Source organism: Pogona vitticeps, chromosome 5 (genome assembly GCF_051106095.1).
Source record: "Pogona vitticeps strain Pit_001003342236 chromosome 5, PviZW2.1, whole genome shotgun sequence".
NCBI classification, from domain to species: Eukaryota; Metazoa; Chordata; class Lepidosauria; order Squamata; family Agamidae; genus Pogona; species Pogona vitticeps.
Window position 1 is genome coordinate 74,178,824 of NC_135787.1, and position 27,747 is coordinate 74,206,570.

General features: G+C 40.5%; 1 protein-coding gene across 6 annotated transcripts in view; it reads right to left on the reverse strand.

Moving 5' to 3' along the window:
* LIMCH1 (LIM and calponin homology domains 1) overlaps window positions 1-27,747 on the reverse strand; it is a 260,857-nt gene that overhangs the window by 89,036 nt on the left and 144,074 nt on the right. For all 6 annotated transcript variants that reach the window (XM_078393983.1, XM_078393982.1, XM_020786271.3 and 3 more), the window contains exons 4-5: window positions 11,698-11,804; window positions 4,851-4,881 (exon numbers count right to left, since the gene is read on the reverse strand). In XM_078393983.1, coding sequence (XP_078250109.1) covers window positions 4,851-4,881; window positions 11,698-11,804 — 138 coding nt within the window. The remainder of the gene's footprint in view (window positions 1-4,850; window positions 4,882-11,697; window positions 11,805-27,747) is intronic.

The window sequence follows — 27,747 nt, forward strand, 5'->3', positions numbered from 1 at the left end:
TGCTTCAAGTTAAGGGTTCTGGGTGAACCAAACTGTATGCTTGTATGAGTGAGAATAAGCCACGTTACTTTATTTTATTCACCTGATTGTTTATTTTTCCCTGTGTGTATTTAAAATAAACCTTATTCTTTTTATTGTTTAAAAATCCATCCCTGGTCTGTGTGACTTCTTAAAGGGAATGGTTGGTGGCAGCTTAGTAACTGTGTGACATATCCCAGTAGGTCTGGGTTTGTCACAGTCATGTTGATAGCTTCGGTGACACTGTCCAGCCATCTCATCCTATGTCGTCCCCTTCTCCTCTTGCCTTCACACTTTCCCAACATCAGGGTCATTTCCAGGGAGTCTTCTCTTCTCATGAGATGGCCAAAGTATTGGAAACTCAGCTTCAGGATGCATACTTCCAGTGAGCACTCAGGGTTGATTTCTTTCAAAATGGATAGGTTTCTTCTGCTTGCAGTCCAGCAGACTCTCAAGAGTCTCCTCCAGCACCACAACTCAAAAGCATCAATTATTTGGCGATTAGCCTTCTTTATGGTCCAGCTCTCACTTCCATACATCGCTATTGGAAAAACCATAGCTTTGACTATGCGGACCTTTGTTGGCAAGGTGTCTCTGCTTTTTAAGATGCTGTCTAGGTTTGTCATCACTTTTCTCCCAAGAAGAAGGTTTTTAATTTCGTAGCTGCTGTCAGCATCTGCAGTGATCATGGAACCCAAGAAAGTAAAATCTGTCACTGCCTCCATATCTTCTCCTTCTATTTCCCAGGAGGTGATGGGACCAGTGGCCATGATCTTAGTTTTGGAAGGCATTAGTAATGGAAGGTAGTAAAGGTAATGGAAGGTATTAGAGTCCAAATATCTGTTGCAAAGCTAGTTCAGAACCTCTGAGGATACCTCTGACTCCTGTGGACAATGGTGCATTTAAGAGCACTACCAAACTGCCAATCTAGTACTCTAGGACCAATGAAAGAATTACACAAATTATGTCAAAGCATAATGTAATTTTGTGCTACTGTAAAGGTGCCAAGCATTCCACCCCAGCAACAAGAACTGCACAAAGTAATTATGCAAGTGGTCACACAGGTCCTGTTTTATCCATTTCTGTACTGCACCAGTGGGGGTGCTTCATGGACAGTGCATCTGCCTTGGCGTGACTGTAGCTACTGCAGTTGTAGTAATGCTGAGTTGTATTCATGCAGCTCCCCAATAGGATATCAGCCAGTTACTACTGTTACTACTTCAGTTACTACTGAAGATATAGTTAAATTGTCATTGTTACTTTTGCCAGTTTATAGAACACTTTCCCTAAGTGTTCAAGGGACTACACACACACTATTTCAGTAGCATTTACCTTATTACCCTGTATGGTAGGTTAATATAATTATGACCACATCACAGAGCACAATTCTGAAGTCTGCTCCAAATCTCTTAAATTGTAGTTAAGAAATGAGATTGTCTTCTAGAGATAACTAGTGAACAACTAGTGAACCTAGTGAACAACTTATATCCGAACCAACCTGCAGAAGGGTGTCCCCCTTCCTACCAGAACTTGGACTTGAGGCAGCTTACAAACATGTTTTAAAACCATGGAAAATTGAAATTCAACAGAATTGCAAACACTAAAATAGGACTAAATTTCGAAATCCACTCTGCATAAGGTGGATGACAACAACAGCAGTGGTGAATTTTGGGAAATTAAACACTTTTGACTTCTCTTCTGGAGCTCCTTGGGTTCCTGTGTCATTTCACTGTTGGGATGTCGAAAAATTGCTGCCGCCAGGGAGGTCATCCCGGCAGCAGTGATTTTTCTCTAACGAAAGATTTCCTCCTCCTGTCTTGCAACTTTCACAGATTCTCAATGATATATGTCCCAAAAGCTGTTTTAAGTTCTAGATCAGTCTTTCCTCTTAATAATGGGTTGGACAAGATCAAACAAAATGAAGCTTAATTCAGACAAGCTTATGATGGATAGGGTACTTGACTGGAAAGTGCAGGTTTGCAGCTGGAAATCTGAATGAGTAATTTCAATTTAAGACTTCTGGAGATTTCCCTTCCTTCTTATTCATTTGTTGCTATCTGATGTTTTTATTGGGACATTTTTATATAGCAATGGTTAATGTCTAAATTATAATTTGGTTGCTTCATTTGCATATTTAATTGTTTTCCGCATCAAGTACAAATATTAATTTAAAGGTTGTATACTTCATAAATAAACAGAAAATCTTCACAGGCTATGTCTCACAAATGTTATGTCAGCACTGGCCTTGACATACTCTACATTGAAAGACCGTTCCTTCCCATGTCTGTTTCTGGCTCTTATAGGGCATATGACACCAACCAGATAGTGATGAAGGGGTTAATAACATACAGTCATAAGCCTCACTGAACTGAGGAAGAGGATAAACCATATACGTACTTCAGTTCCAAGCACAAGAAATGTATAAAATCTTGATTGGTCACAGGACAGGAAGAAAGAAGAGTAAAATAAAATGTAGCTGAACAAGAATACTAGTCCAGATGGATCCCAATAAGGCAGACATATTATTTTTTTAAGGGCACTACCTTTTTCCAAAGCCATTCATTAATATCATATTCTGATTCAACTTCAATATTTATTAAAGAAAATAGTTTTCCTCTTTATTTAGTAACTTCAGGTGAACTATTTGGGGGTAAATTTAGATAACAATCTGATCATTGCCAGGAAACTTCCACTCACAGAAACAAATTCATTGTGAGGTGGAAATGGTGGAGAACACACCCGCATATAATGATGTGAACTGAAAATGTTTCCACTACTGTTCTGTTTAGGAAGTCAACATTTTCATAACATACTTCCTGATATAATGTTTTGACTGGTGGAAGTTAGCTTGGGGTGTTGGCATTTTCCTTCTATTCAGACACTAACTGAATCATCTTTTGAGTTGTCATCTTTCACTTTAATTCCAATCTAACTAAAAAGTTGAGTTATATTATGTTAATCACTCCCCCCCCCAAAAGGGCACAAACTTGGTAATGTAAGATCTCATATCTAAAACACTTGAAGTGCATTAGACAACACTCTGTCAATGACTAACGCTTGTCTAGTACTAGACTTCTACCAGACTTCCCGTTAAAGGTGCAAAGTACTGCAGTGAACTGTATAACCCTTCTACTAAGAATATTTTTGCTTCCTAGTTTCCACATATGGGGCAATGCTTTCAATTCTAGGAGATTATAGCTACAACCCTAAGCAGACTTACTAAAGAACAAATATCAATGTACTCAGTACTATGCAGTTCTGAATGGACATGTTTAGGATTGTGCTATAGGACTGCATTGTTTGCACACTTGATTGGGAAAAAAGTCATCCTAAATTCAATACGCATGGGTCTACAGTTATGTAGCAAGATCTTTATATACTGTATATATATATATATTTAGAAATCCTGCGAAGTGCAGTGAGGATTACTTCTGCATCAATATGCAAATGACTGGATATTCCTAGAATCAGACTCAACCAATAAATACTTAAAGCTTTTCCTTGCAATTCACTAAGAAACTAACAAAAATGTTAAACAATAAAATAAAAATTAAATGATGCAATTAAACATAATAAAACTATAACTCTGGAGTCCCACCTTTGAAATTTGAATCTTCCCACCATGAGAACTTGTTGTTTGATAGCATCATTTCAAAGTCTCATCAAGCATCTACTGAAGTGTCTCTTATTTTCTTTTAAAATGTTGGCAGCATGATTACTGCTCTTACTAGATTCGAATTATGCTGGGAAAGAGTTTTAATAATAGCGAAAGAGTGAAATATTGAAAGAGTTTTAATAATAGATTCATATTCAGTAAACATGTTTCAACAACTCTATTGTTGGAACGGAAGAGTTGGTGGTTTTTTTTTTAAATGAACTTGCATTATAATTCCTAACTTTTTGAAAAACAATGCCCTGGAGGATAAATAGATGTTTGTTTTGCTTTAGCTTTCTTGTAACATTTGCATCAGCAACTTTAAATGAAACAGTACCAAAAGTTTCATTTCTACATTCATGCACAGGTGGAGGCAAAACAATTACAATGTTGATGACAGGAAAAGAAGGATAAAATAATGTTGCCCTTTTCACCTGTGGCTATGATTGTGGGCTTGAAAAGTTATTACTGAAAGGTCCTGGCATTTCCCTAGAGTGTTCAAGGATGTCAGCCAAGTACAATTTGAATTCTTTGTAGTTTACAGTTGACACTAAAACCAGAAGTTTTGTCTGGCGTGGAACAGTTTATCTAACTCGGCGAACAACTGAATTTAAAATTTCCTTCCTCGCTGCACACTTCCAAAACTACTACTGTTGTCAATGGTTTCAATCAACGGGGTGAGTGAGCAGAAAAGGCTGCTTTGAAAATAAAATCTTGTATGGAAAATACAGAAACAAAGAGAACTGTATAGCTGCATTGGAAAATGACAGCCTGCAAAGTTTATGTAACACAATCACAGTTATGACATCAGAGCTATTTCTTATAGTGTCGGAAACAAATCTGTTAACCTTACAGAAATCCAAGTTACTCTTTGCAACAAGATCAGAAAGACTTGGGGTCTTTTTAAAAAAATAGTAATTGCTTCATTTCTGGGAGGCATGAAAAACTGCTGGTGCCTATGGGAATTACGTTATTTCCTAATCAAAGCTGGAGCAAAGATAGCTTTCCACAGTAGCCCTACAGATCATGAATTGCAAAGAGACAAAGTGCATGCCTATACACAAAAGCTCTTTTCAGCCACATAGCTACACTTGATCTTCCAGCTTGGGTTGCAGCAACAAAACTATCCAGAATTGTGATAGGGCAGAGGGAACACACTGCAAATGCGAATACTTACATTTTTCAGCTTCCTGCTGAAGTCATGGTTCCTAGATGTGCAGCGGACACAAAAAGAAAGGAGAGAGAAATATCAGAAAGCAGAAACTCTTTCCAAGAGCTTGTATCATGCAATAGGTCACATGTTTTCCCGAACAAAAGCCCCCAGGATGTGTCTGCTGGTTAAAAACACATGAAAGCAACTGGGAAGACAGAGAGGAATCGTTCATTCATTTTATAGCATGAAACATGTTTCAAGCACTTAAGACAACTTAATTACACAGCATTTAAAGCACCTATTCCTTGAAAGAATGAAGCCAGTACTAAAACAAACACAAAGAGAGGACACACTGCACTAAACCTCTATGTAGAACGTTGGATTAATAAACTTTTGTCTGTATCAGAGCTTGGGAAAAGTTTTTTTCTGGGGGAGGGGACTACAACTCCCAGAATCCACAATCCCCCCAAAGCATTCTAATAGTTGTCTCCTGCACAGTGAGCCCTGCTTCACAATGTTTAGAAGTACTTGAACACACCTGTAGTGATGCCTTTGTGCCTCTGCTTGCATCAATTGTTCACTTGCTATTTTGTTCTCAGCAGTATCACTGTCACCAGGTGATCTAGTGGCGGTGATGCATTGATGCAAACAGATGTGCAAACTGCTCTTCATTTTCTGTCTTAGCTGCAGCTCCAACCTTTTACTTTTATTTTAACCTGATCCCCAGCTACCTCTGTATTTCTCCAAACAGGAGGGCAACTATCACTTGCCCACTATGGAACACTGCTGCTTTCTGTAGGGCTTTGATGAGTCTTTCCAGGGTACCTACACCCAATTTATACCATTCTTTGAACTGGAAATGGGATTGTTGATGGAAAAGGGCCAACATGTTAGTTTAATTTTAATAAGCTAAATAAACTAGTATGATTGTATTTCTTTTGAAAGAGGAAACTTTTAACAATTTGTTTCATTTAGTCATGCCCGACTCTTTGTGATCCTATGGATCAGAGCATGCCAGGCCCTCCTGTCTTCCACTGCCTCCCAGGGTTTGGTCAAATTCATGCTGGTTGCTTCGATGACACTGTCCAACCATCTCATCCTCTGTCATCCCCTTCTCCTCTTGTCTTCACACTTTCCCAACATCAGGGGCTTTTCCAAGGAGTCTTCTCTTCTCAGGAGATGGACAAAGTATTGGAGCCTCAGCTTCAGGATCTGTCCTTCCAGTGAGCACTCAGGTTTGATTTTGAGTTTCAGGCCATTTTTTGCACTCTCCTCTTTCACCCTCATTATGAGGTTCTTTAATTCCTCCTCACTTTCTGCCATCAGAGCGGTATCATCTGCATATTGGAGGTTGCTGATATTTCTTCCGGCAATCTTAATTCCAGTTTGGGATTCCTCCAGTCCAGCCTTTCGCATGATGTATTCTGCATATAAGTTAAATAAGCCGGGGGACAATATACAGCCTTGTCGTCCTCCGTTCCCAATTTTGAATCAATTGTTCCATATCCAGTTCTAACTGTTGCTTCCTGTCCCACATATAGATTTCTCAAGAGATGGATAAGGTGGTCAGGCACTCCCATTTCTTTAAGGACTTGCCATAGTTTACTGTGGTCCACATAGTCAAAGGCTTTTGCATAGTCAATGAAGCTTAAAGATATTTATATTACAACACTAAATGCTCTACCACAATGATAATGAAAAATTACACCTAAGATTACAGACCTTTTGGTCTTAACAAATTAGCTTCCAAAACAAACTCATGATTTTAGATATTGTTTCATGCATTTGTTACTTAACTGGCTTTTGCACAGATGTTTATTTGCTACTACTTATTTAGATTTATGCTCCACCTTTCCTGCAATGAACTAAGGCAAAATATACACTTCTTTTACTCCCCATTTTATCCTGAAAGGAAGCCTTCAAAGAAGATCAGGCTGGCCCAAGTTCACTCTGTGAGCTTGATGGTTCTTTGGGGACTTGAACCTGAATCCCCTGAGATAATAGAGTTCTCTCACTTCTGGGCAATATGAGAAACCTTCCCAACTTTGCCCCCTGCAATTTCTCTGACTTAAAAAAATAATAATACCAATACAACTCCGATGCTAACTTAATTCTGGAATAACTTTAATGTAAAAATACAAACTTCAGTTGGTAGTAAACACCAATATAACATATAGTTTCCCCTTTTTTGATAGCAAATTTGCAGTGTAATATATAATTGAAGTAATTTTAATATGTTACTTTCCTACCACTGACTTAAGTTATGTTGGTCACTGTCACGTCAAAGCAATGGTGCAGGCAGTGCCCATGCCCATCTCACCCACAATGCCTTCTTCTGAGGAAGACAGCTGATGGGCCACATTGCCCATATGGCACCTGCTAAAGCATTGGGGTGGGAGTGGCAAAGCCAACTGGGAAGTGGGGTCAATGTGGCATGGAATCCTCCTACCTCAGGTAGAACTATGTCTTGCACCAGTTCTAAGTACCTACTTCATGCATGTTTTTTCTCAGTCATGCCTTTTTTTGTCTAGAGCAGCTGATGCTACAAGAAATACATTCACTTTAAAGGTTCCACAAAACTGTTGTTTTATGCAAGGAGCCTTGTGGTGGCAGGAGACTCATGGTGGCAGGAGCCTCATTGGTGCAGTGGTTGTACTACCGTGAAGCAAACTCTGCTCATGACCTGAGTTTGATCCAGGTCTCTTGTAGCTGGCTCGAGGTTGACTCAACCTTCCATCTTTCTAGGGTCAGTAAACTGAGTACCCAGTTCGCTGAGGGAGCAAGGTGTCGCCTGCGTAATTAAATTGTAAACCACCCAGAGAGAGCTTTAAGCACTATGGGACAGTGTATAAGCAGCACACTTTGCAATGCCAGGAGAGAGGTTAAAACTCTGATGGGGAAGTGCAAATCTCACAATAGTCATAAATGCAGCAAGGGGACATTTAGGGACTGTTGCACGGATTAGAGAGAACATATATCAAGAGCTGCTGGCTGGATAGCTCAGTGAGATGGAGCCTTGAATCAGGGATTCGGTTCTCCACTGTGCTTTGTAAGAAAAAGATGCAGCCTATATAGCCTTGGGCAAGTTAACACAGTCTCAGGATGCCCCCCCAGAAGAAAGGAATGGTAAGTCACTTCAGAGTTTTCTCTACCTGGAGAATGCTGAAAAGGATAACCATAGTCAACTCAACATAGGATGCTCACGTCAAGAACAATTAACATTTTACTGAAGTATTATGTCAGGTATCCTTATCATTCTGGTAATGATCATATAATGAATATAATCTGTTTATTGATCTATGCTGTCATGTATTGAGGTCCTTCAGTGTCTACTTTTAGCCTGTTTGTTCCTTTTGTGCCTACGACAACCATGCTTGTGCCCTGTTCCAAATACATTAACTGTAATCAAACTTTCAGTTGCCCATGTGTAAACCTTGGGGCTTTAATGGGATTTAGCATATAAGGACATTACAGTATTTTATGTTGAATATAACAGTTCACATGCTTAGGCTGCAAATCATGAATGTTAGCATTAAACAGAAAACTACTGTTCTTTGAAAGATCACCAGAAAACAGCTGGGTTAAGATGTTGAGGAAATCACAACTAGCTATGAAGAACCAGAGGTTATGAGGGATGTCAAAGTATCTTCTTCTAGCAGCCCATTTGCTTTGATTTTGGCTTACACTTGACTCCTCAGAAGCCCATGAGCTAACTCTGGATAAACAATACAGTGCATGACCCTCTAGATAACAGCATTTACACTGTTAAGTGAAATCCAGAGGTTGCTATAATGCACAAGGGATACATTTTTTAATGTTGGATGTGCAAATAAAGGGCAGTTGCTGGAGAGACAGAAAAACAAATACAATATTAGGAATTTTAATCATTTTGCTTTCATGAATCCAAACTTGTATGGAATGCAGAGACCTATAAGGCAGGCTAAGGATAATGGCCCTTTTGGTCCTCCTGTTTGATTGACTGCTGGCTCAAGTAGGTAACCCTCAAGAGTTTTAATGTACTTGTGCATGAAAAAGGGAGCCGCTGCTAGAACCAGGGGTCCAGACACATTTACAACTTTTGTTTCCTGGAAAGCTGGTCTAGGAACTCACACTGGACTAGAGCAATGTCAGGGTGGCCTGGCCTCCTGGGTAGCCCTATCAAAAATTAAAACAGGGCAAAAGCTAAAGACTCATGTCTGTAGAAAAGGTTCAGAGGCATGACCAGTTGCACTCTTTCCTAGCAAACTCATCAAGATGCCAAACTTCTGAGTTGCTGAAAGACAGAATCAAGTGTGTCTAAAGGCAAATGGTGTGAACTGAATCAAGAATGGCAAATAACAGGAATGAAGTCTTATAAATGTTTTCTCTAACACCTCTATTAGCCCGGAGATGAACCACAGAGAGGATCAGTATGGGAACTTCCCCATCAATACTAACAATGAACCAGTTTTCAACCACTGTTGGCCTTCCCAACAAAGATGCAGTCCCTTACTCACACTTGGCACAACTAGGTCCTACACTAAAATGCAGCCAATAAGTGGTGGGCCACATTGGGTCATTTTCTAGGTAACATTCTAGAAAATGATCCGAGGTGTGATAATGTAGTTTGAACTGTGACACTAAAGAGGTCTGGACCTGGTTGGAACCTTGTTGATTATTTATTTTATTTATTGTTATTTATTTATTTATTGGGAAATGATCTTTGAACTAGAGAACAGAAGAGAAAACATCACAAATAAATTCAATGCTATTTATTTCTCCTGCTCCAGGATAACAATATTTGCTGCTGTGTGTATGTGGGCGGGTAATGGTGACATGTTTTGCCTGATCTAATTCTGTCTCATCAACACAGAGACATACTGTCTACTGTTTTAATCAGAGATCATAACTGATTTAATCACAGGGCTATTGAGACTCCTTTGATGAGTACTATAAACTATCTTGAAAGTCCCTTTAATCCACAACAAGATGTTTAATTTTTTTCCCTACCTAAGAGTATGGGTAAAGTAAATATGGTTTTAAGTGCCATAAATTTAAGTGTGGGTTTTTAAAGCACAGCCAAACAAGACTTTTATCTCATTATTAGCATATAATTTGTTTTTAAAGCAACAGGTTATATTTAAACTTCTCAGTGGTTCAACAAAATTATTAGTACAGTAAATATTCTGCACTGGTGCTTTTGAGCTGGGCAGTTCTTCTGATTCACTTCTCAATGACCTTTCAAGTCCTTCATCTGGTCCTCCTTTACCATAGACATGCTTACTGTGATATCAATAAATCAACCTTCTTCTTCTATTTTTACAGGAGCTGGAACCTTGAGGATAGGATTCTACACCCTCCCACACAACCATTGACACATCAATCTCAGCCCTAGTCGGTTTGACTATTATTTACTGCAGTTTCTGAGTTCTTTTGCTGCACATAGCTAAGCTCTCACTGATCAGCAAGGAACATGTTGTAGAAGACAGGAAAAGAACTTCTCCCTGTGTACCTACAGCACATCTTCTAGCCTCAAGGAAGGAAGGAAGGAAGGAAGGAAGGAAGGAAGGAAGGAAGGCGGTTAAATTTACTCCACTTCTACTACTGCAACTAGTTCCCATATGTGTTTCTTACTGTTTCAGAATTTTGAATTTCTGGTAAAATTCCTTTTTGTTAAACAACATGCAAGGTTGTAAATACGATCCAACACTTAAAACTTTTATAAATAAGAAGAAAGGAACAACACTTAATTTTAAATAACATGGATTTTAGTAACAGAGTGCACAATTCTTGTCAGCAGGAGATTTTTTAACCTTTGCCAATATTACTCTGTTTTATCTCTTGAGACTTGTCTTCAACTCAATCTAAAAGGTGCAATCTACTTTCACTGTTAATGGGAAATGTATCCTGGACACAAATAGCACATTCATAGGAGTGACATTTGTTGGGAACATAGCTGGGAGAAATAGTACTGATGATCTGGAGTGCCCCGCATTTCCATTGTTTAAAATGTCAGAAATATGCAAAAACACCTTTACCACCATGTGAAGCTTGACACAACTCTCTTCTTTTCTCCTTTTGCCCCCACCCCACCCCATAAAGAACATAAATTAAAAATGGTCATGGTTATGGCATAGCCAGGGCAAGATATCTTGAAACTTAGTCACATGATCTACCTCAAAGAGCATTAAAAGATTAATAGATTGATACTTTTAAAAAGTCACCAATCTTATAATTCCAGAATTTGGGATGTCATTTTAAAAATCTAATTTATTAATCACTGCATCTCTATACGCACTTTCATATAAACAAAAAAGAAGTAACTTTTTATTGTTACCTGTTACTCAGGTAACAATCTTGTTGCTTAACATTACATTGCATAACCTGGATCAAGGCTTCACTAGGGCAAAAAGAATCCCACATGAGCCTTGGAACCTGAAAGGGGGGGGCAGGTTGATAGGTAAACGTCCCACAAGTTTACATTAAATGCTTCTGGCACCTGATCCAGGTTACGCCACAGTGAAGTTACAACAACAGGAGTTCGCCCAATACTTGCCATGTAAGTTTTTTTTAAGTTAGCTGTCATTTTTTAGATACATATTCTTTATATAATACAGTAATTACCAAGAATCTTCTGAAGTAACAACCCAAAAGCAATGTTTTAGAAGTAATCAGGAAACATTACTCGTTATATCACAAATGTAAACACACTACTAAATATTATTTTATTTGGGGGGGGGGAAACCCACAACATAATTACCCACAAAATTAACATCTCACAGGCCATGCAGCACTTCTGATCTGTGTACTTTTTAACCACACAGCAAAAGACTGATTACAAATACACTGCAGACTAGTATACTTCTAGAAATGCAAGTGAAGTTTTACTTACTTTCCTGTTGATCTACTTGAGATATCCTGAAGGTCACTTGGGTCAAAAAGCTGCGATTCTTTCAGACCCAGTTCTTTGCAGCCTTTTAAGAACAAAGCAATGTTGTCCTGAAACAAAGCAAACAAATTTGATACCTCTTTGGTTATCACAGAAGATTATCTCCATTTACCCTTCTTTTTCTCTTGCTAACCTAAACGATCTGGATCATTTCCAGTCCTTAATCTTCTAAATCTGGAACCAACATGCAGCTCAGTTATGTAATAAAATCAACATGTGGAAGATCTGAGATATGAAGTGTAATACATAATCTCTGTTCATAGCTGAAAGGGGCTTGCTAGTTCTCTCCCCCCCCCAAAAAACCCATGATATTTTCATGATAAGTTCATGTCAAAAAATACACGCAAGCTGTGACATATCCCTGGAAAGCTGTGTAGTGACAAGTGATAAACTAAAGATTACCTTTGTCATCACTATGGAACAAACAAGCAAAAAGAAAAAGAAAGAAAAAAGAAAGAAAGAAAAAAGCAGAATCCTTTGCACAGTATTATTTATTCAACTTATTTATAGTAATCCTCAACACCTGGGCCTAACCAGGCTAATTGTAAGTCAGTAACAAGTCATTATGTCCTTTTTATGTCATAAGGAGCCTTGTGGTGCAGTGGTTAAACCGTTGTACTGCAGCCAAAACTGTGCTCACGACATGGAGTTCAATCCCAGGTAGCGGCTCAAGGTTGACTCAGCCTTCTGTCCTTCCAAGGTCAGTAAAATGAGTACCCAGCTTACGGGGAGGAGAATGTGTAGCCTGCATAATTACCTTGTAAACCACCCAGTACTATATGGGGCAGTATATAAGCAGCACAATTTGCCATATTCTCTTTTTACCTAAAATACTTAATTATTGAAGCAAATTAAATCTTCCAACAGGCTAGTTTAACAATGCTTTTTCAACCACATTGCAGATTCGCAGGATTTTCAAGTCGTGCTGCTATCAAGCCTGTGTTTTTTTTAATACGCCTTGAACCTTAACATGCTGTTGAAAAGTAAATCTTGCTGATCTCAGTGGAATTTTGTTCTGCATAACAGCCACTATTTAGCAAAACACAAGCATATATGGTCTGCACTGTTGACAAAGAGACTACAAAGAACAACCCGGACTCTTGGGGCTCTTTAGTTCTGCCAGGTAGCATGATGTGCAAAAGGACTAATAAACAAAACAAAAAATATATGGTATTTTTACAGAGACATAAGGCCTCTCTAGCCCAGCATCCTGCTTCCCACATTAATCAGACACCTAAGGAAGGGCCACAAGTAGGATGAGGGCCATACCTGTTACAGCCTAGCAACACGTATTAGATGCACACTGCCTGGCAACATAGGGTGTGAAGAGCAACTGTCCACTGGTAGCTTTATATTCTATGGATCCATCTAGGAATAAGACAATAACCCTTCTGACGCTGTGCAGTGATGGCTTTGAGGTGCATGCAAGGGGGGCTTCTTAAACAGGCAGATATTTGAACAGAATTTGAGTTTGGTAATCCAAAACACATTTTTCCAGGCTCATGATTAACTATTTGTCCATTGCACAATTACACCCTTCTTTAGTCATTTCTCATCCACTTCCCTAGGCAAGAGACTAAGAAAACATCTGAAGTTAAACTTCTCATGTACTGTTGAGTCTGCAGGGAGTAGAGGAAGTCAACCGAATAAGAATGATTGTGGATAATCTACTAGAAGTGTGTTGGCATGCCCCACAGACATTAAAGGCTGCAGACAAGCCTTTTTCACCACTCATAACTTTCATGTGGTGTTTTTTTTCATGTCACTCCACCACAGGAAAACTTCACAATGTCACTCTGTTTAATGTGAAGCTTTCGGACTTCCAAAGCTGCACCCGTTGCCCTCTTGTCTCCTGCCTGAGGCAGAGGGCACCAGGGACAGGAGACATGAGGACAGCGGGTGCAGTTTTCGAAGCCCCGCAAGCCAAAAGCCGCCCAAACCTCCACACCCACTGCCGGCTTTTGGGGCTTCCAAAGCTGCACCCGCTGCCCTCTTGTCTCCTGTCCCTGGTGCCCTCTGCCTCCTGTTCCCACGGGGACGAGAGGCAGAGGGCAATGGGAAAAGGAGATAGAGGATAGTGGGTGCAGCTTTGGAAGCCCGGGATTTTTTTTCCTTTGGATGGAACAGATTAAATGATTTTCAATGCACTCCTATGGGAAATGGACCCTCGACCTACGGACTTTTCGACCTGCAGCCACCGTTCCAATACAGATTAATTCTATAAGTCGAGGGTCCACTGTAATTTTATTGTGAGCCACCCTGAGTAGACATAGTCTAGAAGGGCAGGATAACAAACAAACAAACAAACAAACAAATAAATTTGACTTACAGCTGGATTTTCGAGTTACAACCAGAAAAAGGCAGGGGGGAAAGGTGGGAAAGTCAAACTGTTGGTGGCGAAGAGACTGCGTCTTTATAGCTCTTTTGCCCCAACTGTTAGGGAAAGGGATGCAACGGTGGGGGGAGGCAGTGCCAGGGGTCTTACTGCACCTGATGGTGGGATCCCGATCCTCGACCTCGGCATGTGGACAGAGGGGCTGTAACGTTCACCCTTATTATGTTGAGTAGTCATGAATATTCATGTTGCAGGCTAATGTTGCTGAGAGGAGGAGCCGAGAGATATGTAAAAACAGGCGGAGTCAGAGAGTGAACAGTCAGTCAGAGTCAAGAGGGAGATGAGAGTGGAGAGGGAGAGAGTGTGTGGTATTTGGGAGATCTGAGGTGGAATTATTGAGAAGAGTGAATAAAAACTGTTATAACATATAGAAGGTTGAGAATGATGATAAATAAACCTGTAAAAGTTACAGTGGGCCCTCGGTTTACAAAGTTAATCCATTCTGGAAGGAGGTTTGTAAATCAAAACGTTCGTAAATAGAACCCAAATTTTCCATAGGAATGCATTGAGAGCCCATTAATCCATTCCAGCTGAAGAAAAAAATACCCCCCAAAATAAAAACAACACAGCATGCCAGGTCGGAAGGCACTGGGGTTTTAAAAAACAACCAAATACAGTGACAGAGCAAGACCAGAAGGCGCTGGGGTGCATAACAAAACCAAACCAAACCCCAGAATAAACATCAGAGCAAGTCCCACGCTGGGACTGAAAAAAAATTCACCAGAAAAGAAAAAGAGCAGAAACATAACCCCCCACCCCAAAGCCACCTTGTAAAGGCCACCCAGAAGAGTTTTTAAAAAGCAGCGCCCTACCTTGCCAGTCCACAACCTCCTCAGATGGCACTCACTCCCCCCAGCTGCAGCCATGGCGGAGGGCGAGGCCGGCGAGCGACCAGAGCGCCCTGGCCAAGTTCAGCCTTCCGATGCCGTGGCAATGCCACAGCTCCAGAGTACAAAAGGGGCATTTTTCATTCAGAGCAAGGGCAAGCCTGCGGAGCCAGCGAGGTGTCCCCTCAGTGCCTTCTTGGGGCCACCCTCCTGCTCTTGCATCTCCGGCAGCGACATCCCTTCCTTGGAGGCAGAGCACTCCTCTTTTTGTTCCCCCTCGCCGCTTCCACATTCGGAGGGGAAGAAGAGTGAGAGCGCCTCAGCAGCCACCAACAAGCAGGCAGGCAAGCAGGCAATGGGTTGTGGGAACTTCACAACCAGCAATGCTGGCAGCAGAGGTGAGGGAGGGGCGATGCGGGGCGGGAGGGAATCCCAAGGAAGGAAAGGGCAAGGAGGGGAGTGGAGGCGCCGTGGCAGAGCCAGAGGGAAGAGCTGAGGAAGAGGGGTGCCGGAGGCGCAGGCAGGGGATTCCTCGACACAGGGAGGCAAAGACTCCGGGCGGGGCTGGCTCTTCCATGCACCATGGAAGGCGGGCAAAGCATGGGATGGAGCCGTCCGGCGAAGCAGCCAAGAGGGAAGCCCGCCCGAGCTCTCCCCAGGGCGGCGCCAAAGGAAAGCTCTCCTCCATCTCCCCCCTGTTCTATGGGCTCCGGCCCAGGAAGCTGGAAGGTGGCCTCTGGTTCGCCCGCACGCCCTCACTCCCGGCCCCTTAGCTTGAACCCAGCGCAGCAGTGCTGGGAGCCCAGGAAGCTGAGCCTCCCTTTTCCAAACCATTGGGGTGAAAGAGCTACAAAGAAGCAGCCTCTTTGCCACCAACGTTTTGAATTTCCCGCCATTTCCCCCTGCCGTTTTTCCGTTCTTAACTCGAACTCAGTTCAGAAGTCAAGGAATTTTTTTTTCCATTGGAGCGGTTAGTAAGTAAAAATGTTCGTAAATAGGGCCGTTCGTAAGTCGAGGGCCCACTGTACTTATATAGATATGGTGGGTGGCACCCCTAGAGAATGGTCATTTTCACTTGTCGTGCCCATCTACTATAAGAAAGGTGAGCGAAAGGACCCAGCCAATTACAGACCTATAAGTTTGCTTGATGTAACAGGCAAACTTTACGCAAGACATCTCCTTTTAAAATTGGTTTTAGGGAGGGACATTCAATATCGGACCATATTTTTCTGCTTAACCATTTAATTAACAAATATGATATTCCATTTTCAGGACAATTATATGTGGCATTGATTGACCTCAAAGCTGCTTTCGATTCCATCCCAAGAGGTCGTTTGTGGGGAAAAACTTATACAGTGGTGCCTTGCTTAACGAGCGCACCGCATAACGACGAAATCGCATAGCGATCCGTTTTTTTGGATCGCTAATGTGATCGCTTAACTTTTTTTAAATAGGGCTAAATTCGCTTTGCGAAGACCGGTAAGCGTTTCGCTTACTGATCTTCGCAAAACGAAGCCCGACGATCAGCTGTTCGGTGGCCAAAATGGCCGCAGGAAGTCCGGAAATGGCCCAAAATGGCCGCGCGCAGTGTTTTCGCACCCTCATTAAGCGAGGCGAGGGCGCGAAAATGGCTGCCAGCCATTAAGAAGCTTCGCTGAACGGTGAGTATTTGGCCCATTTGGAACGCATTAAACCATGTTTAATGCGTTCCAATGGAAATCCCTGCCCCGTTCAACGATTCTTCAGCATAGCGAAGGTTAATCCGGAACGGATTAACCTCGCTATGCGAGGCACCACTGTAAATCTTAAAACAGATCCTAGATTGCTACAAAGAATCAAAGACCTCCATACTGATACTTCCCTAAAGGTCAGAGCCGGCTTTTCTGGTAAACTATATAACATAGTTAAAACATCTAAAGGTGTCCATCAGGGCTGTATCCTAGCTCCACTGCTTTTCAATTTGTACATCAATGATATGGTAGCCAGGTTAACTGGACTGCAATTTTCCTTGTAAGAGTAGGTAGGAAGTTTATTTCAATATTACTCTATGCAGATGATACTTTGCTAATATCCCACACACGAATAGGTCTTAGACGATTATTAAAACTACAATGGTGCCTCGCTTAGCAATTGCTCCGTTGAGCGATGAAATTGCTTAGCGATGAGGTTTTGGCCATCGCCAGAGCGATCGCTTAGCGATAGTCCCTATGGGTAAAAATCGCTTTGCGATGATCGCAGGGAAGTGATCATGGCAAAGCGACCCTTTCTAAACAGCTGATCGGGGGTTTCAAAACGGCCACCAGAAAAACAAAATGGCCACCCACTGTGTGTCCTCGCTTTAGAGGTACCAAAAATGGCCGCCCCTATAGAGGATCTTCGCATAAGGTCAGTTTTGAAGCCCATAGGCGTTTTAATGTGTTTCTATGGCTTTTTAAAATCGCTTAGCAACGAAATCCCTTAGCAACGTTTTTTCCTGCACGGATTAACGTCGCTAAGCGAGGTACCACTGTATTTAGTAATTATTGCAAGGAAAACTCTCTTAATGTTAATTATGAGAAAACCAAAAATATGGTTTTCAATAGAAGACCTCATGCACATAAATGGACAATGGATGAGAGAATATTGGAACAGGTAGCCCACTTTAAATATTTAGGCGTGATGTTTTATCAGTCAGGTTCCTGGGCATTTCAGATTGATTTTACAAAGCAAAAATTCAAAAAAGCAATGTTTGGCATACTTAGACTCTGCAGAACTAGAGGACGACATCTGATCCCTCACACTCGTGAAATTTAGAAAACCAAGTTACTCCCCCAGATTTTGTATGGTGCTGAAATACAGTGGTGCCCTGCAAGAGAACGATAATCCGTCCCACTGAAATCGCTGTTCAGCAAAATCGGCATCATGCGAAATCCGTTTCCCCATTGGAATGCATTGAAACCCAGTTTAATGCGTTCCAATGGGTAAATATCTCATCGTCCAGCAAAGATCACCCATAGGGAAGCCATTTTGCGAGCGCGGATTAGCTGTAAAAATGGCTGTCCTGCGAATCATGGGTCCGGAAAACACAGGGTAGCAATTCTGCGAAGCCGACAATCAGCTGTAAAAATTGTCTTGCGAACAAACGGTTCACGAAGCACGGACCTAATCAACGTCCAGCAAAAATCCCCCATTGGAATGACTGTTTTGCAAATCGCTATAGCGATTGCAAAATGTTGTTGTTATGCAGATTAGTCATTTAGTGAGGTCATCGTCTTGCGAGGTACCACTGTATGGGGAATTGGAAACTTATATCCATTAGAAGTAACCCAAAACAGATTTGCCCGACTATTGTTGACAGTACCTCCCTCAACTCCCTCAGCGTTAGTTAAACCAGAATTATCAATAATGTCAACAATGACACTAGTCAACAAATCAATAATTGACTATTGGCTGAAAAAATTGTTTACCACTCAGTCAGAATATTTAACATCATCATATGTGGAAATGAATTCTGGAACGTGGAACTCCTTCGTACTGCAACTAGTAGCCAAACTTGGATTTTCAGAAGAGTATATAAGGCACCTTGGTCTGTCTGCAGCAAAAAGCTCATTAAAGCTGAGATCATTTGCTCTCTGTTACCAAACTGATACAGGTTTGCTAGGCACTCTAAAAACGGCCCGTTTTATAAGATTATTTCATCTCTGCCTTTAAATCTTCCTTCTTATTTTACCCATTTATTGAGCTTCGACTATAGAAAAGCCTTCACTCAGGCACATCTTGATATGTTGCCGCTTGCTAGCTTAAAAGGGCGTTACACACAGATTTTATACTATGAAAGAGTTCGTTCTTGTGACGAAAAATCAGTTGAGGACTTAGTACATGCTGTGTTTTACTGTCCCCTATTCGTGACCCACAGTGAAAGGCTCCTGAAGCCTATTTTGGAAAAATACCCTGGAAGACCTGTCCAGGAAAAGCTCAGGATCCTACTCTCAGACAGAGATACATTTATTACATCTAGAATGGCAAGGTTTATATCTATACTCATGAAAATGAAACTTGTAGCTCCCACTACTACAAATCAAGCGGTTATTTAGGTACGTGTACCCTTCCGTGATAGATGCTTGTTATTGGTGTCAGATACTGTCCATCAACTGCCTTCACTTAGTTTTCCTCAAGGTTTTGTGTGTTGTTGTTGTTTTTAGACATTAGAGGTTTGCAGCCGTGATAGACATCTAACTTGATTTGGGTTTTCCCCCTCATACTATAGTGTATTGAATTGTACTGTATTGTATTGTTTTTATTTGACGTACTTTGCAACGGCCTGTGTGCCACGCAGTAAACTTATATGATGATGATGATGAATATCGACCGCTAATGGGGCTCAGGCAGCCTCAGCTTATAGATCTCAATTATGTTTTCATCACAAGCAATGCAACTTTTAGTTTCTGATAGCCAAATATCCTGAACATTTGCTGTTGATTCTTTACTGTGTATGATTTTTGAACTGGCTTGACTTAAACTATTCTGGACTATGGCTCTGGACCTTTTGCACCTGACGGTAGCTTTCTGGACTTACTTGAAAGTCTACACATTTGTCCCTTCTCCTCTCCAACATATACCAATATGACCCAGACTTAACCAATAAATCAGTGAATCCTTGCACACCAAATCTGCTAGCTACAAGTCTATCTCCCAGTTAAGTTAGGAAAGAATCCTGCCTAATGCCTTGGGGAGACGCTACCAGTAACAGCTGGAAATAGTGAATAAGATAGACCAGTGGTCTGAATTAATATAAGTCAGCTTCTTATGCTCTATGATCCAGGTGATCCCCTGACTGGATAGTTTCAGATTCTGGACAGAAGTGTTAAATTTCTTTACTCTTCCTTGTACAGTGATCTAAGTCAGGGGTCAGGGAATTTTCTTACCTTTTACCCCCCCAAAATTTTTTTTTATATATGCCAACATTACCCCCTTGATTTGAAAGGAAGGAAATCATACATTATTTGAATTCAAAATCTTATTGAATCTATTCAAAATTACTTTGAAAGCTTCAACTTGCTTGAAAACTTCAGGTTTTGGAGAAATGATGTTGCCTCATCTTGGATATGAGAGCATCAATACTGGGGCTCTGCTCATCCTCATTACCCCCAAGTTTTTCATTTTTACCCCATTTGGGGTAATTTACCCCTGTTCCCTGACCACTGATCTAAGTGGTTATATGAGGTCTCAGAAAATCTTAGAAGAGACAGGTTGAATTACTGGTGGAAGAAGTGACACCCATCCTCCCCTCTGCTCCCTATCTTTTTGCCCCTCTTATCTCCTGTTTGAAGGCTAAAAGTGACCATAACATAATTAATGGGGAGTCAGAGCAGGACTTAATGGGTTTCTTCAAAGGCTGGCCCCCTTTTCTCCCTGTAAGTCAAGCTCTGGTACAACAGTCAAGCCACTTCTAGTTAAAATGTTAGGTGATCCATTAGAAAGTTAAAAAGTAGCATGCTTTGCTTTATCTACTTGTAAAACTATGGTATGTGAACTTATAAATTTGACTGACTGCTCATGTCTATATTATGGCAGAATATAAATTGTATGCCCTTTGGCCTATATGGTGCAAAGACAGAAAACGTTCTGGAGGGAGACAAACATTAGCTCTTTTTCAGATCTCATCTGCCTCTGTGTGAAGCCAAAGACTTATGGAGGAATACTGCCCCTCCTCTCAAGCTCATCTGTTCCTTTTCAACTTCACTGTTTGCTTTGTACTTCTACAGTTTCGCAAGAGTTGCACTCTTTATTATTTCAGTGTGCAGTGATCAGTTCACTAATCGCTATGGCATTTGGCATAGCAACATCAGCACACATACAGAGAGAGAGAGAGAGAGTTTACAATCCTCACCAGTCTCGTTGCAAACTTCCTGCCTTAAAACTTTAGAGCTCATACTCACTGAACTTGACCTGCAGAGTCCAGATTCCAAAGAAAAAAGGGAAAAGCTACATAGGTTTCTCTCCCCTTTTCATTGCAATTCCTGGCTTCCTTGTTCCCCTAAAGTCTTCTGCTCAGGCACTTCTGTCCTTAAATCTTGGATATTTTCAGATTATGTATATCCTCTCCTCCTCCTCCTCCTAGTTTTCTTGTATAAATTCTGGCACGTGCTAAATTTGCACTGTTGTATCTTCTTCTCGTGGGAATGCTTTAGCCTCTATAACCACTCCAATGTTTCTTCTCCCCATCTTTGTGGAACAGAAGAGGGATTTTATTTATTTATTTATTTATTTATTTATTTATTTATTTATTTAGTCAGTCAGTCAGTCAGTCAGTCAGTCAGTCAGTCAGTCAGTCAGTCAGTCATTCATTATCCCACCTATCTGGTCACTGTGACCACTCTTTTTGTGATACAAAGCAGGAGTTACTCCTCCGTTTGCTCCCATATTTGACAAGGGTGCATTCTCACTCATTTAAGGCATGTGTATATGGATATTCTTCATAAAAAACTGACAGACACCCCCCCCCCAAATTTAGAGAGCCAATGATGCCCAAGCAGGAGAAAACAGCACTTGCTTAGAAGGACAGTAAGAGGTTTTCTTCAATAAGCCTCCTTTCTAAGGCCATCCTCAGTTCTTCACACTTCTTGTGTGACTACACAGTAACTTACAAGCATCATAGTGAAATAGGGCTCCAAAACCAGACTTTTTGCTCTGTCTCAACTACCTGAGTAGGCATTGACATGCTTCCTATTTACTGAATGTTTTGAAAAGACTTACAAAATGAAATGGTGCTGCTGATGCCACATTTCTCCCAACAAGGGACCCAAAGCTGCTCAGAACATTAAAATTCACACAATTTAAAAACAAAATAAGTTAAATATTAAAAGATAAATTAAACAATATATGATTTTAAATACAATTAAAATATTAGAACATGACAAAATAAAAAAGATTTAAATTAGTTTTCTGCACTTGAGGGGTGGGGAATGACAGAGAAATGCCACAGTCTGTTGCAGAGCTTGAAAAGTTAGATCTAAAACAATTTATTAAAGTTAAATGCCAGAAATGAGGATGTTAATTAGTTGCTGTTAACACTGCAACCTGAAGATGTTCATTTTGTTGAACTAGCATTATTAGTTAGTTAGTTAGTTAGTTAGTTAGTTAGTTAGTTAGTTAGTTAGTTAGTTAGTTAGTTAGTTAGTTAGTTAGTTAGTTAGTTAGTTAGTTAGTTAGTTAGTTAGTTAGTTAGTTAGTATATGAACAGTGACTGGAATTTTACTGGTATTCATGTGAGGTTTGTATTATTTGCTGCGACCAACTGGTGCTGGAGTACATCTCAGTTGTGCAATCTGGTGTACAACCAGGTCAAAATTACCCATAGTAAGTTACTCAAAGCTCATGTGAACACCAAGAGGATTCTGGCCAGTGACATTTACAGACAATGGCATGTAGGTTGTTATCATCAACTCCAGGTAGTATATTTCTTATTGGCTCCTTTCAAAGCACATATTGTTTTTGCCACTTTGGAATTGCCTTTGCAATCGCGCATTTTTTTCTAAGGGAACCACAAACTTAATAATACAATTGTTAGGGATGTGAAAAGTATTGGAGAAGTATGTGCGTTCTAACACAGCATCTTATCTCTGTACAGACAGACAAAGAAACAGCCATGCACATTCAATGAGACTAATTCTACACTAAGCCAATAATTTATCTGATCACTTTTAAATGAATTTCTTCAGCAGAACACTTTAGAAGCTTTCCTTGAAAATGGAGTCTTAACGAAAGACTGCTGAGCAATCCCCGTACCTGCCACCAAGCCTTACTCTCCGACAGGCTATACCACCCGAGAAGCTCTGCTCACTAGCCTACTGGCCAGGACTTCTGAAAGATCCAGTCCAGAAAACATTCAAGCAAAAGATTAAGAATCTAATTATAAAGCTAGTTCCTATAGGTAAGGATATGGGTGCTTCTGTTAGGGAGTGTGTGAATATACAAACAACATGGTTTCAACAAATAAAAAATGTGTAAGGATTCATTTTTAAAATATTTTAAATTATTAGATAAAGATGTTTTTCCCCTTGTTTGGTGGAAAAAGTAACAAACTAAATGCTAATACATTGAATTTAACGTATTATTTCCAAGATTTGGTCTGCTGGTACTAATCAGTGTCTAGATTAGAATAGTCTACTTAAGACATTTTGCTGTTCAAAGCCAACTTAACGGTAGTATAAAAATTAGACATTTTACTGACAAAAAAACCATTGTGCACATTAGGGCAAAAGCTAGACTAGCTTCCCCATTTACAGCATTTTTGCTTTTATATGTGGAGGAGCAATGAAACATTCTGTCAATGCAAGATAAATTCAATGTGGCCCATCACACGTGTTCTAACATGTAGCCAACTGTTATCTCTCTTCCAAAATGGGAAACAATGGACTGGCAAAGATGCACACAGCTGTGTTCCTAACTGCGATGGGCACTTACAAGCATTATCATGGGGGTGTGGGAAGACGACTGAGGTAAGGAGATCCCATGGATGAAGGCAAGAAAAAACTTAGAACACTATAGTCAAGCAAAAAACCAAACAGCTGAATAACACAGAATTGTCTTCACCATGTTTTAATACTGCTTAGCAAAGTCACAAAAAGAAACAAAATACTAGAGTTACGCCAAAAAATTATCCCACGGGAATTGCAATTACAGTGGACCCTTGACTTACAGACGGCTTGACTTACAGACTTTTTGAGTTACAGACTTCTCTGGCCGCAAAATTTAGGTTTGTCTTGCAGCCTGAGAATTGACTTACAGACCAGAAAAAAACCAAAATGGAACAAAAACGGCCTGTTACAGGATTAATCGGTTTTCAATGCACTGTAGGTCAATGGAGACTTGACCTACAGACTTTTTGACTTGAGAACTGCCTTCCAATACGGATTAAGTTCTCAAGTCAAGACCCCACTGTATTCTCAATCAATTTAACAGAAAATAATTTTCCTTGGAAAATAATTCCTAAAGAGGAAAATTTTTGAGAAGTTCTCGTGGGTGAGGTTCAGCTTTCTGATTTTTACCTTATTCCTGAGATGGCTGAGGATTGTGTGTGCATGTCTTGCCTTTCACTGTAAATTTATCTCTGTGGTGAATAGCAAACGATAGCTTCCCACACGTCCTCACAAATATGTCATAAAACAAATCCTCCTGTGGAGTTTTTTTCAGACCAGGGAGTGTGGACAGCCCAGGAAGTTACAGAGTGGTGAGGAAATGTATAGTACAGTGGTGCCCCGCATAACGGGCACCCCGTTTAATGATGAATCTGCATAGCGATGGCTTTTTTGTGATTGCAAAAGCGATCGCATTGCAGTGTTTTAAATGGTAAAACATCGCTTTGCGATGATCGGTAAGCGTTTTGCTTACCGATTTCCACATAGCGATGTTTTTTCTAACAGCTGATCGGCGGTTCCAAAATAGCCTCCTGCACTGTTTTCGCGCCCTTTCCTCGCTTACCGGGCAGTGAAAATGGCGGCCATGTGGAGGACTTCCGCATAACAGTGAGTTTTTTGCCCATAGGAACGCATTAAACGTGTTTTAATGTGTTCCTATGGGCTTTTTCATTCCGCATAGCGACGAATTCGTATAGCGACGATTTTTCCGGTACCGATTATCGTCGCTATGCGGGGCACCACTTGTAGTAGGAAAACAAAAACAAAAGCAGCATGTGTCACAGCACCACAGTGGTTTCTTTTTTGTTCCTGGAACAGGGAACGAGCCCTTTAGCAGGTAGAGATCTGCCATACAGACAAATTTTATATACCAGGGTCCCTCAAAAATGCAACATTCAGAAGGCAAAGGGACTGTACTGAGCCCCAAAGAAAAACAAGTATTGAGCTAAAATTTCTCAGAAGACATTTTTCTGAGAAACATTCTGAGGCATTAATTATTATTATTCAAAAACACCAGACACACTCAATCAAAACTATAAAAACATTGATTGGTATTATATAACAGATACGAGTTTTAACCAAAAACCTAAGTATCTGTTGAATATTGGCGAAGTATGCAAGCTGTTTCTAATACTGCCATTTTCTGCAGCTCTAATGGTGTTATTTCCGAGATCTGTCACTGCTTAAAATACTCTGTGAAATTTCTTGATATTGTTCCCAAAGCACTAATGACTATGGGGACCACTGAAGTTTGTTTCATCCACAAGCGAGATGTCTCGACTGTTAGGCCTCTGTACTTTATTTTCAATTCCAGCATCCCCCTGAATTGCAATGTCAATGATCTAGATATTTCTTCATTCTATTACTACTATGTCTGGTGTGTTATGTTCAAGTGTCTATCAGTTTGGATCTGGAAATTCCACAAGATCTTGACTTCCTCAGTTTCTGATACCTTTTCTATCTGATGTTCTAAGGGGTTTTTGGAGGCTGGCAAGTTATGTTTTTCGCACAATGACCACTGCACTAACTTTGCCACTCAGTCAGGTCTAACATTGTAATCTGTTTGTGCAATCTTTGGACATTCGCAGATGAGGTGCAACACAGTTTCATCTTTTTCTTGTCAGAGTCAACATTTGTTGTTAGCACTAATTCCTTGGATCTTAGCTTTCATCACGTTGGAGTGCTTGTTCTTGTGAAGCCAAAATCAAGCCTGCACTTTCTTTCTTAAGGGTCCCCACTGTTTTAGCCATGCCCATGTTGAATTATAATCATGCTTTCCATCAATATTTTTCAGGTGTTTTCCATGAAGTGGTCTATTTTTCCAGTACTTTAGTTTAATTTATTTTCAAATAGTTGCTTCTTGTATTGAACCCTTTGTTTCAGTTGTTTTCAAAATATTCTCCATTTTCACTGCCTTAAGTAATTTTTCTCTGCTTGTATAATCATTTAGGTTTCTTTTTTCCTCCTCTACTACTATTTGCAGTAATCCGTGGCCTCTGATTTTTTGTGGCAAATATAATCTGTCCACATCACTTTTTTGATGTAGTGCATGATGCATATTCATTAATTTCCGTGATTTCCAAACCAATTCTTCTAATTTATTTTGAGTCCAATCTATTATTCCAGCTGTGTATCTAATTACTATCAGGATTTGTTCCTAGTAAGGGAATGTAAAATGGATAACAAATGCAAAGTCATGCCTGTAAAAGTCAATGTAAAATGGATGACTAATGACATGCAGCTGGAACAAGCTTAGTCTATAGGGATAGGCTATGTCTACAGTGATAGGCTGCTCTTACTATATAAGCAGAAAAGTAAGAACAGCACTTTGCCACACAGTAGTGAGTCTGGAGGTCTTTACTTCTTTGAATGTCTATGTTGCTCTAAGAGACTTATGCACAAGGTATGTATATAATAGGGATGTGGTGGCGCTGTGGGTTAAACTGCAGAAGCCTCTGTACTGCAAGGTCAGAAGAATACACGTGATGGAGTGAGCTCCCGTCGCTTGTCTCAGCTCCTGCCAACCAAGCAGTTCGAAAGCATGCAAAAATGTGAGTAGATAAATAGGTACCACCTCGGTGGGACGGTATCAGCGTTCCGTGTCTAGTCGCGCTGGACAAATGCTGGCTCTATGGCTTAGAAACAGGGATGAGCACTGTGCCCTAGAATTGGACACTACTGGACTAAATGTCAAGAGGAACCTTTACCTTTACATATGTATATAATGGCATGTATATATGACTGATCTATGCTGATATATGAAGTCCGAATATATTATGTCAGAAGTTCTTATCAAACTCTGTGTTTTTCATAAACCCTCCACGTCTTTATTCTGCTTATTAAAAGGGAGGATTTGAAGCTGCTTGATAAGAGACTCTGTTTAACTTATTATCTTGGGTTCCAAGGTTTTTTTTCATCAACAGAGTGCTCTTGGAGTTTCAATATCCAAACGCTAATTCCAAGCTTCTGGAGAGACAAACACCACATCTGTTGTTGGAGTTGGCACCCAGCCAACAATTATTGGAAACAAGAGGGCTGTTCTGTGCCAAGCTCAGGTGAGTAAGGCAGCCGGTTCTGCCAAGGGCAAGCTGAGAAGCTGTCCTCTTCTATCCTGCTAAGAGAGAAAATTGCAAACAGACAAAAAGCTGTTGCTTTCCAGCTTGGGGGTAGTTATAAAGAAGGTAAAAGAGATATTATTTCTTTAAGAGAAAAGCCCTGAGGGCTGAAATGCCGGCTTTGTAAAGCCTCAACAAAGAACAACTAATGCCGGCTAGTATTGTATCCCCCAGGCAAAAGAAACAACCTGTTACAAGTAAAGAACAAGGGGAGGTGAAGGGAAAGAAAGAAAAAGGCAAGAAAAAGATTTGTTTCTACTTGCAAAGTTCCAACGAAGCTGCTGCTACAGCAGCGGTCAGAAAAAGAACTGAAGCACTGGGCCGGAGACGGACTTATATAGCCAGGTGTAGGGGAAGTCCCAGCACTAAGTGCTTAAAGCTGTGGAAGTTACGGAAAACTGCTCTGCTCAGCTGCAGATTAACCCATTAGTGTGTATTCACAGAGGACACGAAGGAGAAACACCACATCTGTTGTTGGAGTTGGCACCCAGCCAACAATTATTGGAAAGGCCCATGTGTTTAAGGCTTTAATTGTATTTCTACCATTTCATTTTGGTGTTAAGATTTTCTGCAATCTTTTGATATTTCTGTCAGTTCTTTAACTTTTGTGTGCACTATGTTATCTGCTTCTAGTATTCCAAGGTATTTCTTGTTAGACTTGTTAGATCAGAGGTCGTCAACCCTCATCCACGGCCCAATGCCAATCTGTGTTCTGGTTTTTTTGCAGCTTGTAACCAAGTTCCATGGTTATTATGGTA